At 37.9% G+C, this 13,893-nt stretch overlaps 2 protein-coding genes across 4 annotated transcripts in view; both read right to left on the reverse strand.

Moving 5' to 3' along the window:
- The window catches only part of LOC135773938 (signal peptide peptidase-like 2A), an 11,045-nt gene extending 2,613 nt beyond the window's left edge, over positions 1 to 8,432 (reverse strand). Inside the window, exons 1-16 of one of the 3 annotated variants that reach the window (XM_065283856.2) lie at positions 8,225 to 8,432; positions 8,023 to 8,133; positions 7,692 to 7,871; positions 7,523 to 7,612; positions 6,354 to 6,487; positions 6,017 to 6,168; positions 5,840 to 5,936; positions 4,392 to 4,493; positions 3,334 to 3,415; positions 3,174 to 3,248; positions 3,044 to 3,100; positions 2,905 to 2,961; positions 2,618 to 2,717; positions 1,961 to 2,041; positions 1,218 to 1,378; positions 127 to 160 (exon numbers count right to left, since the gene is read on the reverse strand). In XM_065283856.2, the coding sequence (XP_065139928.2) occupies positions 127 to 160; positions 1,218 to 1,378; positions 1,961 to 2,041; positions 2,618 to 2,717; positions 2,905 to 2,961; positions 3,044 to 3,100; positions 3,174 to 3,248; positions 3,334 to 3,415; positions 4,392 to 4,493; positions 5,840 to 5,936; positions 6,017 to 6,168; positions 6,354 to 6,487; positions 7,523 to 7,612; positions 7,692 to 7,871; positions 8,023 to 8,133; positions 8,225 to 8,275 (1,564 nt within the window). In that variant the 5' untranslated portion in view covers positions 8,276 to 8,432. Of the gene's footprint in view, positions 1 to 126; positions 161 to 1,217; positions 1,379 to 1,960; positions 2,042 to 2,617; positions 2,718 to 2,904; positions 2,962 to 3,043; positions 3,101 to 3,173; positions 3,249 to 3,333; positions 3,416 to 4,391; positions 4,494 to 5,839; positions 5,937 to 6,016; positions 6,169 to 6,353; positions 6,488 to 7,522; positions 7,613 to 7,691; positions 7,875 to 8,022; positions 8,134 to 8,224 lie in introns of all 3 variants that reach the window. The other 2 variants (XM_065283854.2, XM_065283857.2) reach the window with 2 other exon arrangements.
- Positions 8,433 to 9,781: 1,349 nt separating this feature from the next.
- On the reverse strand, positions 9,782 to 13,729 carry LOC135739878 (CDC42 small effector protein 2-like). The gene is made up of 5 exons (XM_065257962.1): positions 13,651 to 13,729; positions 12,563 to 12,799; positions 12,299 to 12,400; positions 11,839 to 11,919; positions 9,782 to 10,328 (listed from the first exon to the last, which is right to left on the reverse strand). Exons 2-4 carry the CDS (start codon positions 12,614 to 12,616, stop codon positions 11,845 to 11,847), a joined length of 231 nt encoding a protein of 76 aa, XP_065114034.1. The 5' UTR covers positions 12,617 to 12,799; positions 13,651 to 13,729; the 3' UTR covers positions 9,782 to 10,328; positions 11,839 to 11,844.
- Positions 13,730 to 13,893: the final 164 nt, after the last annotated feature.

The following is a 13,893-nucleotide window of genomic DNA, read 5'->3' on the forward strand; positions in this document are numbered from 1 at the left end:
CTTCATGGAGAGCTCCAGTATGCAGTTATATATCTACTGAGAAGAGAAAGACACAACACCCAGCAGGCAGGGGGCAGCACTGAGCAGGCATGGTGAAGATGGATGGACTAAAACAAGAGCTCAAACCTGAGAGTAAGGGCCTCCTGGACTCATCCAGAACCTAACGGAGAACCAAGTTACATCGCAATTCTTATAATTCATCATAAACAAAGACCTTTATTTTTGTGCCTTAGTCTGATAACATCTCTCACACACTAAATGTCTGTCTTTTAAACGTTTACTCCACTTTCATAAAAACAAATCCAGATAATTTACTCGCCCCCAATTCATCAAAGAGTTTGTTGTTTTTCTTTGTTCAGTCGAGAAGAAATTACTTTTTTTTAAGAAAACATTCCAGGATTTTTCTCTATTTAGTGGACTTTAATGGACCCCAACAATTTACAGTTTCAAAGCAGCTCTAAAGGTCTCTAAACGATCCCAACTGACACATTAGGGTCTTATCTAGCCAAACCATCGCCATTTTTGCCACACAAAAAAATTACCACAACTTCTCATCTTTCACCAGCCATGTGACGCACCAGCATGACCTTAGGTGATCACATTACATATGTGAAACGCACACTTGCTGACCATTATAAACACATTAAAGACATTAGTTAGTATCATTACACATACAACAACATCTGAACGCTCCTCTTTCTCCACACTAAAGCGGTAGTTTCACATATGTAACGTGTGACCTTTCCATGTGATTGCGTACATACATAAGGTCATCTTGAGAAAATATCTGCTGCTCATTGTTATCTTTCTGCAGGTGGATCTGGATTCTTCAGGATCTGCTATGTGTGGCTTTCTGTCTCAACTACCTGAAAACATATGTCTCAGGTGGGATTTTTTTTCTCGGTTTAGAGTCCTTTGAAGCTGCACTGAAACTGTTAATTGTTGAGGTCCACTAAAATTCACTATATGGAGAAAATCCTGGAATGTTTTCCTAAAAAAACTTCATTTCTTCTCGACTGAACAAAAAAAGACATCAATAGCAATATTAGAACTAATTTTCTCAGAAACCATTTTGATGGCAAAACATTACACAGTTATTTGCTGTTCCAGCAGTCTGTTATCTTCTGAACAAACAAGAGGCAGGCTGGAGTGTTTCAAATCCATTATTTACATAAACATAAGGTAAGAATTAAACCAAGAATATAAACCAAACTCACTTGGTAGGTGGTGCCAGCCCAGAACTGCCTCAACTCTTTCCGGGCACAAGCGAGAATGAAGCTGGTGAGAAGAGTACAGGGAACCAAATACAGCAACGCTGGCTGACCCATCTGAGATGCCAACATCACTACAAATGTCAATACCAGACCCACACAGTACGCTACACACAAAACAACAAAATGATGCAGTGAGACACAGTGCAGATCCAGGTATTACATCTATATATGATTAGGGCTGGGTATCGATTCAGATTTTCCAGATCGATTCGATTTCGATTCACAAGCTACCAAATCGATTCGATTTCGATTCTCGGTTCAAATTTTGATTCTGGTTCTCCAACCGGTTTTTATACTCTATTCAACTCAATGAATATAGATTTAATAAAAATCCTATATTAATAAAAAGAACAGTGAACAGCAGGTTACAAGTGGGTAATTAATAAAATCGACGAAGCACCTGAAACCGCCATTTTAAGCACTGAATGAATGAATGACAGGCTTGCCTCTTGCTCCTTGGTAACATGCTCTAGGCAAAAAAGAGGGTGACATCTAGTGAAGAAGACTAGTAATTCGATTAATGTTAATCTTTCGTTCAATGTTTGCAAAAATAAATATGAAAGAAAAAAATAGATTCTGCTCTTGGAGAATCGATTCTGAATCGACCAAGTTTTAAAGAACGATTAATCGAAAAATTGATTTTTTTTGCCCAGCCCTTTATATGATGAGATTCTGGATGCTCGTACCGAGAGCGCAGGAGATGTAGTAGATTTTGTTGGAGTTGTTCATCCACACATCAAACCTGTGGCAGTACGCAACCAGCAGTCCTGTGGCAGAAAACAATTTACATACACAAACTTTTAAAAGGGACATATCATGAAAATCAGACTTTTGTTCAACCTAGAAAATGTGAAAAAGATCAACCCAATAACTTAGTTTTGGTAAACCATTCTCTGCAAGCATGTAAAAAATAGCTCATTAAAATTTGGCTCCCCTTGTGATGTCAGAAGGGGATCCTATTATAATAATACTGCCCCCTTAATCTGCACTATCCAATCACAGCACTGTCATTTAATGCAGAGATCAGCTCATTTGCATTTTAAAGGACACACCCAAAAACAGCAAATTTTTGCTCACACCTACAACGTGTGAATTTTAACATCTTATAATAAATGATCTGTGTGGCATTTTGAGCTAAAACTTCACATACTGTATGTACTCTGGAGACACCGATGGTTTATTTAACATCTTAAAAAAGTCTTGTTAAATGTCTGCTTTAAACTCTGGCTTTACACAGACTTCAGATAAAATAATAATAGCTGAGCATTTTATGTAAATATTTTGATTTGAGTCGGGTCACGAGGTGTACTTTAGGTCTGGAAATGTGCGGAGAGCCGGCTTACCTGGTACAATGATGTCACCATAGCCCAATATGGAAAACTGAGGCATACAGAGATTCTGAGCCAAAGCAAAGAACTGTGGGATACGCATTACCACCGGCAGCTGGAAAACACCCGCGGGTTAAAAGTCACTCACACATGTGATCACACACATGATCTTCACTTTATAAATCCAGTCACATTAATTGATGTCACTGGAGAAGCAGACTTTAGCATAATTCCCATTTCAAAACAGCGTTACTTCATACAGTAGTGAGAAAAATATCCAGCAGTATTTGTTGAGTACTTACTTTCTCATAGGATGACGAGTAGGGGTCGGCAGGAACCTCAACCGCTCTACCATCCCCCTAGAAGCAGAACCAAAAGATACGATCAATCAGTTACAGAACATACAGAACCACAGAGATCACATGATATGAAGACGCTCACCTTTCTTCCTCCCGCTCCTGGACCCAGAGCCACCTGTACCATAATGCTCTCTCCATTCTGAAATAACACAGATTAACACTGTAACATAATCCAGACGCTCAGGAGTAAATGTGTTGGGTGAGATACTCACAGGTGTCAGGAAAGGTGTGATGAAGACAAAGAAAACATCGTAGAGGAGAAGCAAACTCAGCAGAATCACACAAATCTACAGAAAACACACACACACGTGTACATCAAACCAGCAACCGCTGCATTACGTCACTGCATCCATGAATGAAAACATGCATCACCTTAAAGTTTGAGAGGGTGATCGTTTTCAGGAAGTTGAGACAGAAAGCCACACCCAGCAGATCCTGAAGAATCCAGATCCACCTGCAGAAAGATAACAATGAGCAGCAGATATTATCTCAAGATGTCCTGTGTCCACACCATACATATGTATAAATAGATACGCCATTAGCAGCTGCTTCTATGTGCGTTTCGTAAAAGACGTCCGCCATATTCTAGGCCTATGAATCACAGTGTTGCCAAGTTGGTCAAGAATCTGATTATTTCTTGTGGATTAAATGTGAAAGGATTTTGTTCACCTGCTGCAAATATTAAGGTAATATGATTTTATTTATGAAAGGAAAGTTTTGGTATGTGGGAAAAGGAAATAAGGATAGATTAGATTTTTACGCAAACCTGGCAACCTTGCCAAGGCCGAAAGCAAGCAAGCTGACTGTGTGCCAACAACTGTACTACTGTATATCAAATGTTACATGATGCTGTGTAGATCCAAACATTTGAAATGCTTTCACAATACACCAAGACATAAAATCATTACTGAACACTACATTAAAAAGTTACTGTATTTAAAAATGTGTTATACTGAGTTAGTACAATACTCACAACCATACTACCAAAGGTGTGAGATACGTATACATCAGGACCGTTGTAAAATGGTGGACACTTCTACATATATGAAGTGGCTGAATGTGATATCTAGTTATACACATCTATAATAAAAAACTCCATGTTGTTATAAATGTTTTGAGCACTACAAGTGTTTTGGGTGACACAAATCAAAACATTTTCAAATATATTTTAGCTGTAGAGAGCAAATGACATGTGTGGAAATGACTTATGGGCCCAGTTGTGCGTGATTTATTAATAATAAAAAGGAACAAAAGTGTGAATGACATTACAGAGAATCTCAACATTCTGGAATAAATGTGAAACTCAATAGCTGGCATAAGATGATTGGCACCATTTCCTCATTTTTGAAATACTTTGCATAAAAGCATCTGCTAAATACTTGTAGATGTAAATGTGTGTGTGTGTGTGTCAGGAGTGACGTGAATGAGACCTGTCATCATTGCGGTAAACTCCCCAGATCACAGCCAATGTAATACAGACAGCAGCGAGCAGCAGTGACCTTACAGACACAGTTTTCTCTCTGCAGGACAAACTGATACACAAAACACAATGAAGATCAAGTCACAGACAGAGCTATAGGTCTTAAATACATTTGCCATAGACAAACTTAAAAAAAGTCTAATGTATTTAAGATTATTTCGATTTTGGATCAACTCTATGGGGTGGTTTGGTTTCTAAGTCGAGTCCCAGACTGTAACGCGTGTCTTAAAACAGCTTGATATATATCAGTGCCATGGTTTCATCTCAATATGCACAACAGTAATGTTTATATTGTAAGGTGTGTCTGTAAACACTACTTACAGTAAATGTCCTAATATAACTAAAGCCTAGACCTTGTTTAATCCAAACCATGTCCGGGAAACCATCACTGGAGAACTCAAAGAAACTGAATAATGTGAGGCATCACATAGAGCTGGGCAATATATCCAATAGTATGTATATATTATTATTGAAATACTTAAATGCAAAATGAATAAAAAAATGGAGATAGTCCTGTTGTTATTGGGGGTTTTGTTTGTTTTTTGCTGTAAGTATAGTGGCTGTGAATTAAACAGAATAACACAAAAGACACTCACTGTATCCAAAACTCAAACAATAGCTGGGTCAAAAGTCATGCCAATGTTTTTACATTCGCAAGAAAAAGAAACAAATGTGAAATAGTGCATTTCCATTAAGCTGTTTGAGTGATGACGCTGGTATTGATCAACAACAGTAAATAAAACAAGGCACGCGTAGAAAATTGAGACAGGACTGCATTTAGTAACGATTGGGTAAGTTATACATTTACTAGCAGTGCAGCTTGTAAATGTCAAACTGAATGCTGTGGAGAGAAGGAATGCATCATTTTTGATGCAGGCACAAGCAGCAAGGGCATTACAACAACGATCAAGCCCATATATGATAAAGACATCATCAGCTGATACTGCTAGAAGATCAGTCACATGGGTTTAATGTTCACTACGTCAGAATTTATTCAGCAAATGAGTTTCCATCTACCATTATTAACATTTACTCTTTATTGCATACGGTAAGTCAAAACCACCTTAAGTAAGCGTAAAAACTTTTTTGCAAATTAAGGGATTTTTATTTGAAATTTGGCTTTGGATTTCCATCACTCCTTTCTTATGTGATACTTCAAAATGTGCATAAAATCAGTGTGATGGAAACCCAGCTAACATGACACTCAAGTGCGTCTACTCATTTTGTTTTATGTTGTGATTTTCTGGAATTTCGTTTTATGGGACAACAAGCCTGGAAACACTGATACCACAATGCATCTTTGTCCTGAAAGAGGACGGGGTCTTTATTAAAAAGTGTGCATCTACATACAGCACTAGTCAATGGACAGCCATGATAACTGAATATGTGGATGTTCACCTGAGCGTTCCACATCCAACAGCCGTCATCAGTGAATCCAGACAGTTAAAGAGAGCCGTCGCCGACGCCAGGCAGAAGATGACGATTATCACATAAACTATGAGATAGAAATAACCCATCACCGTCACTTCAGGTACTGAACATCTTACTAATTATCAATGGTGCTCAAAGACTCACCGAGCCAAACGTAGAAGAAATACATCAGAACCAACATCACGCACATCATAGCCACAAACAACAGAACCTTCAGAGGTGAGTAGAGAGCGAGCTCACTGCTGTCTGTCTGCCCGTCACCCCCGTCTGTAGGGGAGCCTGCCGTCTGCTTACACCTGCGCGCACACACACGCAGATTAAGGTGTATTGTGCAGAATAACACGGAGGAAATCTGGTCATCGTTTAATCACCCTCAGATCATTCAGAACCCAAATGAACATCCTGTGTGTTCCTCAACAACTTCAGAATGACGTGAGGTTGAGTAAATGACACGACCTTTGACCTGTGAAGTCACACTGACTTTTCCGCCGCTCCGCTCCAGAACCCCCCGACGGCAACCGTAAACACAGCGATCATTAAGAGAAGGACGATGCTGGCGTCAAACCGTGGTGCAGGTGGAGCGTATAACCTCACGTCCATTCCATCAGGAAACACCTGAGAGCAAAGATTCACCATCAACACATTCATTCAATTCCTCTGTGGTTTTATGCATTTCTCTGTTTTTCCACCTTTTTTAATTCCAATGCAACAATAGGAAAAGTAAAGGATGTCCATTATGTGCGTGTAATTGATGCTTCAGCCCATCATCCAACTGCCAAAGAGAATTATGGGTAATGGTTGTAATTAAAGTCTGTGACCCCACACGCTGGCTAAATGAAGTCTTTTCCAGCATGCTTTATAGCTAAATGAAACACACACTAACTAAGAAGTAATCTCAATCACCTGCTTTCAGCATCTACTACACAAAGCCGTAGTTCACTGACAATCAGGGCACTTTCGGGTTAATTTTCGCGGATGTTTCGCCTGCTATATGTATGCAATGTGGCCCAGCTTCTCAACTACGCTTTGTGTAGTAAATGTTGCTCTGTCTGAAAGCAGGTGATGGAGATTTACTACTTATGAAGGAACCGGCTTTACTGACGAGATGCGTTTAACTATCACATGCGATTTATCTACACATACTGCAAAGATCCCGGTAAAGACATGTCACTTAATTTTCCACAGCATCTGAAATTTGCTAATTATCTGTGATTTCTCTCTTGTGTGTATTTTAGTTTATGATAAGATTATAAGGAGTGTGTGATGCTCTGTTATAGTGATGAGCTCCCTGATCTCTGCTTCAGTCCAGTTTGCTGATATTTCTCATCGTGAATGTTGATCTGCGTTTGTGTCAAAGAGCTGAATCATAACTTCTTGTTGCCATGACACACACGTCCTCACTACAGCACGTCCTAACAACATTGTTTCTGCCTCTTGTTCACACAGAAAGATTTCTGTGAATGTTTCGACAATGTTACTACTGTAGGTCCTTTTTACGAGAGCGATCCCAGAACATTTACGTGATGTGATTGTGTTCACACTGAAGGCACAATGGTAATTTTACAGCAATTTTCAGAGATCAAAGTGTGGTGTGAATGAGGTTTATGTGTGCACATGTGTTAACATCACATTAATGGCCGTCACATTTACCTGCATGGCATCCAGCAGATCTCGATACCTCACCAGTGCGAGAGGAATCTTCACTTTACTGTACTCCGTCTCATTTGCTGATGGCGTCACCTGGTAAAAACATCCACCAGCTTACGATGAGGAGTCACACAAAGATGTTTGTGGTAAAATGATTCGAGTAAACTCTTACCAAACTGCTATTGCTGGCGATCAGAAGCGCAGATGCACCTGAATTCTGAGCGACCTGCGCTTTCTGACTGAAGTCACAGAGACCTCGCAGGACCGCTAGAGCTCCACCCTTCAGAGGACCTGGATCCAGATGAGCAGCATCACACAGGAAACTGGACGTCAGGTTCATGAACGGCAATGACTGCTGCATATACACACACACACACACACACACACACACACACACACAATCACAAGGTTTGCCAGGGCTCAAAAAGAGATATTGAGTCTGTTTACTGAATCATAGTTATGTTTGATCCTCTGTAGTTTGGTGTAATGTTGTGAATACTCACAGCTTGACTGAGGGTTTGTGAGATGTTACTCCATGAAGAGTTAAATACCAGACAATACTCTCTTACTGTAGATCCATTAGATACGTGTAAAATCCCCTCTTGACCACAGACCTTTATCACACATAAACACACACAAACTTTATCGTCATTAAAGAAGATTCGTGTCGATTTAGTGTTTCAAGAAAACACTTTCACTTTTTACCTGAGAGTAACACAACATCAGCGGCAGAACTATCAACAGAAATCCCGCCATTACTCTCACAACCGCCTCAAAACGACAGGAGTCTTCCGTTTCCTTACTGGGAATAAAATAAAAACGCGATTTTACTGTGCGCGTTTTGCTTTTCTCATGTTTACAGTGACGCTTACAGATTTCACTTCCGCTTTCTGCTGTAGGGTCACGTGACAGAGATTCGTCACGCGCTTCTCGCCACTGAGCATGCGCAATGCGTTTAAACTCCTATACTTGATTTTTTTTATGCTTTATTAACAACAACAGGTCGCATGTACAAAAACTATTCACACTCCTCAACAAGAAGAAGCAAGAGAAAAAAACATGAGAGAGAGAGAAAAACAAGAGGGTACATAATTAGACATACATTTTACAAATAGATACACATTATATTATACCATTTCAAATGATATTACAATGCAATTTGAATACAGAAAATATACTTTATAGGTCAGCACCATTTATTATATTTTACTTTTAATATAATGTGAACATTTAAAAAGAGGAGCATAAATTAATCACTTTGATTGCTTTACTATTTTTTGATTTTGACATCACATCTACAAACATTTTCATCTCCTTTTCAAGCACTATTAAAAGAGGTTTGCCTTTTGTAAACTTGCATTTATGGATGTGAAATTTACAAAGAAATAAAATTTATAATAAACTCAACATCTTTTAAAGAGTGATTCTTAACAAAATAGGCCAAAATCACATGTTTGTAAGATATAGAAAAGGGGTTTTAAAGATATTATCAGCAATGAAAATCTTCACATTGTTCCAAAGACTTTGGGTATACTGGCAAGACCAAAATAAATGAGAGATTGTTTCATTGGAGCATTTCAAATCAATATCAATTTTAAATTTTGCAGAAATACCTTTGCAGGATAAACTAATTTATATGAGATTTCTTTAATATTATTTGTAAGGAGAAATTTTTGAGGTAAATGACCAGACTTGATTCCACATACTCAACATTTATGTTTGCTTGAGAAAGCCGACATACTGTTGTTGCACTTAAACTTCTTATTCTTCTGAGACTAAATGTTCTTACTCGATCTCCTCTTACGGCTTTTAAGCTACAGCCACCAAACTTTCTTTGCACAAAGTTTCGGACTTCTCTTCCTGATGGAAAAAAACAGCATATGTTGTATTTTGGTGCTGGTTTGCTAGTGAACACCAGCTAAACCAGCATTAAACCAGTATAGAACAGCATAATCTCCTATGTATTTTCTAAGGGATCGGACTTGAGGTTCTCCTAAACCGTCCGATTAAACGTCCCAAAAAAAGTCCCATAGAATAACATTCATATAACGTTTAGGCTGCATGTTTATTTTAATATTTTAGCTGTCAACTCTCAAATATACAAATACATTACAACATCATCTCTCAATCTCTATATGTCTCACAAAACTCACTCAATAGCACACACACAGACAAAATACTACACACACAGACACAACACACAATTTCACACACAAACACAATACTACACACTCTGTGATGAACTCTTTGAAATAAACAAGGTTGCGAGGTTGTTATTTTATTTAGGCATCAGAATGAAAATGAACATGATTTGTACAAAAATACTTCCTGTCAATGCATCACATTACACGAGCATCACACAAATATTACAGTGAACTGCACATTTCAAGTTTACAGCGAAAACAGCACATTTAAAAGATAAAAAAAGAATATTCCATGACCCAGGGAATATTTGAAAAGTTCAAAACATAACAAAAAAGCCATTGTGACAGATCTAAGAACAGCTCTAGAGCGTTTGGGGTATCTGAATTTGTGTGAGATGTTGTGTGGCCAGCCACCAATAAACCATGAAAATAAATACAGATTCATGGAAAATATATCATCAGAATTGATCCCTTACACAAACAATCATGTATTCTGATGGATAATCTCTACCGTTAAAGATCTTATTGTACAGACCAATGAACACAGCAGTAAAAGAATAGCAGTGCTTTCATTACAAAAAATATCTACAATCGTCCAGATGCCAATGCAGTGACCTCTGACCTCCAGTGTCTGTGATGTGCTTCAGATGCTCCTATACGGGTTACTGGACAGAAAACGGCACCAAATATCAGAAGATACTTTCATCTACAACACTTATAACAGGTTTAATCTCTTCATAATAAGATGAAATAGACACAAATCTATCAAGCAAAGGACTTTTTCATTCATGGCAAATGCATTAAAAGAGTGAGAGATCCTTATAAAACCGGCATCCAGTTTAATCTCACAAGAAATCAACATTTTTACAAAAATAAAAAAGCAACAACAAAGCCCAGGTAAAAATAAAGTGCACTTCCATAGTTTTCTTAAAGTGCTCTATTTTGTACTTTTGTACTATTTGTATTTAAGTGCACTTATTTGTGCTATTTTAAGACACCATGAATATGAACTAAAATGCACTTTTGAAGGGATAGTTCTCTCTCAATCTGTCATCAATTACTCACTCTCATGTGGTTACAAACCTGTATAAATGTTTCTAACCAAACCATTCATGGACCCCATTTACTTTCATAGTATTCTTTTTTCCTACTATGGAAGTGAATGGGGTCATGAAAGGTTTGGTTACAAACATTTCTCAAAGTATCTTCCTTTGTGTTTTCATTGGAACAAAGAAATTTAAACAGGTTTGTAACAACATGAATGTGAGTAAATGACGACAACATTTTCATTTTTGGGTGAACTATACCTTTAACAAACTATCTCTGTATTTAAAAATTATCTAGTTTACACTTGTATTAAACTTTCATACAAAGATGGGTTCAAGTTTACTACAAGTAAAGACCGTTTTAGCACATTTTGGTTCATATTCATTATGTCTCAAAATAGCACAGAGAAGTACACTTAGATGTATCTTAAGACGTACAAAAGACACATTTTTTACAAGTAAGAAATTAGTGCAGACAAATAGAGCACTTCAAGTACTTTATGGAAGTGTACTTTATTTTCAACTGGGCTCAGATATTCGGCTTTTAGTCAACATTTACCAGTAGCGCTGCCCAGGTGAAAGAGTAGTACACTTCCAGTGCTTTATTTTCGAACGCTAATTTTGTACTTAATATACAAAAAAATTCATCTTTAGTACTTCTTAAGATGTTCTTAAGATTATCTAAGTGTACTTCATTGTGCTATTTTGAGACACCATAAATATGTGCTAAAAATGTATTTACAAAAATTATTTAGGTACCACTTGTAGTAAACTTGAACCCATCCTTGTATGAAAGTGGAGTTCAAGTTTAATACAAGTGTTAACTAAATACATTTTTTAATACAGAGATATTATGTTAAAAGTGCATTTTAGTTCATATTCATGGTGTCTCAAAATAGCAAATAAGTACACTTAGATACTCTTAAGAACATCTTAACAAGTACGTAAGATTATTTTTTTTTAGTATATTAAGTGCAAAATTAGTGTGCGAAAATAAATCACTTTAAGTGCACTTTGAAAATGTACTACTTTCTCATCTGGGTGCGCAGCCCTAGTGACAACAGAGCAATTTAAATCCTTCACCGAAACACAGCAGGTACAAGAATAGAGAAAATAAATGTGACTTCACCTGACGTCAGCCTTGTACGCTCTCCGCTGTGCCGTTCCCATAACCACCTTTAGATTTCATTTGATTTTGCACAGAGTCCACCTGCCCGAGACAAAGAACCACATCATTCATTTCCCTTTAACAGACCAAATAATAAAAGCAGCATATGTATTCGGTTTTTAACGACTTTGAAGTGTTTTGGCAGACGTGAGTGTGTTGTCCATCAACAGATTTGTTAGTCAAATCTGTTTCCTTGATAAAACATCTAGAATGTAAAGTGAGCTGACATTGTCATGGAAATGCTGTGTGATTTGTTTAGTGATGTATGACAGATTAAGGAGTCTCAGGTAGTTTTCATCTATTGATTTTAATTGGAAGTGATTTCAACAAATCACTCTATATTTTAACATTTTGTAAAAACATTTTGTAACATTCATTGAGATGATGATGTTAAGATGAACTAAAGTATAATAACACTCACGGCTGACAGCCCCGAACCCATTTCCCCTGAACCCACATGGGTCATGTGAACAAAGTTTGTGGGTTCTCCGATCATGGAGCGATCTATTCTCCGCCTCCGCTTCTGCAAAACACACAAAAAAGGGTGGTGGGTTTGTAAGCATTTCACGGTTGAACACCAATGTGATTTTATGCAAACACTAATGTTAAGCCTTGCTTCATCATCATCATCATCATCCTCCTCATATCAGAAGACATCTGCGTGTCTAGTGTGCTTGTGACTCACAGGCTGCGGCTGCTCGGCGATGCAGCAACTGAAACACACCCAGAACTCGGTCATGTTCCTGCTGCGTTGACTTCCTTCTCTGACTTTCTTTTCTCTCTTCCTGTGTGTCTTACAGTCGTCTCGTCTTCCTGCTCGCCAGCCGCAGGCGTCTGCCGGAAATCGATTTCAGCAACTGACAGCACGCAGTGATGCGTCCGCTGCTGCTGCTGCTGCTGATGGACGACACTGATGATCCTCCTGAACGATCGTCACACAGTAACACAATAACATCAGTTTCACAAGGATAATACAACAAGGATGCTGCAATGTTGTGTGCAATTTCCACAGGGATACAAACACACATTTTCATCATAACTTTAAGTGTGTTTTTCTTCTTCTGAAGTACACGCACACACACAAACAAAACCTGCTTCAGTGAAAAAAATAAAAAAATAAAAATACAGAGGAGGTATACAGGGGACAGAAATGAAGGGTTCAGAGGAAAAATACCACCTCAAAATGTTAGGAGAAAAAAGTCCCTGTTTTCATCCCTCTTAACAGTTCTGGATATTATTTATTAGGCCTAGTTATACATACTAGTACATTAAATGTGTATAATAAATCAACGGATTCAACATTATTTCCAGGAAGCAAATGTTGGCCCTTATATAGACTTCTGAAAAAGAAGATGAACTGCAGTACTGATAATCTACTGACATCTCTTAAAACAATCATCAGATCATTTACAGTGAAAAGAAACCATATTACTTTACCTTCATCTTCTTAACATATATTTACAGACAGGGTATCGACGTTTAGAGGTATTAGACTTATTAAATGGGGTTTTGTTTCACGCGTTAAAGCTATGTTGTATAAGTATATGTTAAATTTACATTCATCTAACGAATATACCGAATATACAGACGCGCAGCTGAAGGAAATCTCGCGCACTAGCATGCTAACATAAGAGGAAACTCTTCCACATCCCAGCTAAGAGAAGAAATCAACGGCTAAAGTAAACCACATCATCTACTAACGCGTACCTGTTTATCTAGAAAACTCATTTTTACAAGAATTTTCGGAATAAAAGGGAAGATGTGATGCCTTACCTCGAGCACTTCCTGAAAGTGTCTGTCAGAAAGCAGATGGAAGCTCCGCCCACTTCCGCCGGACCTCGCGAAATGACCTCTGGGAAAAGAAGTTTTTTAATAAGTGACCATGGGCACGCTCCCAGGGGCGATCATAATTATTATACACATAAATACGGTATCGTTGTATCGTTAGCGTAAAGATGGAAATAACAAAATCATATCGGTGTAATAAGAACAGGCAAATATCGGATGTTTTAATTA

The sequence above is a fragment of the Paramisgurnus dabryanus genome, chromosome 9, assembly GCF_030506205.2.
Source record: "Paramisgurnus dabryanus chromosome 9, PD_genome_1.1, whole genome shotgun sequence".
NCBI lineage: Eukaryota > Metazoa > Chordata > Actinopteri > Cypriniformes > Cobitidae > Paramisgurnus > Paramisgurnus dabryanus.

Coding starts and splice junctions, on each gene's coding strand:
- LOC135739878 (XM_065257962.1), bottom strand. CDS start 12,616: ATGACCGAGTTCTGGGTGTGTTTCAGTTGCTGCATCGCCGAGCAGCCG. Junction 12,401..12,562: donor TCGCCGAGCAGCCGCAGCCT/GTGAGTCACAAG, acceptor TGTGTTTTGCAG/AAGCGGAGGCGGAGAATAGA. Junction 11,920..12,298: donor TGGGTTCGGGGCTGTCAGCC/GTGAGTGTTATT, acceptor TGTCTCGGGCAG/GTGGACTCTGTGCAAAATCA.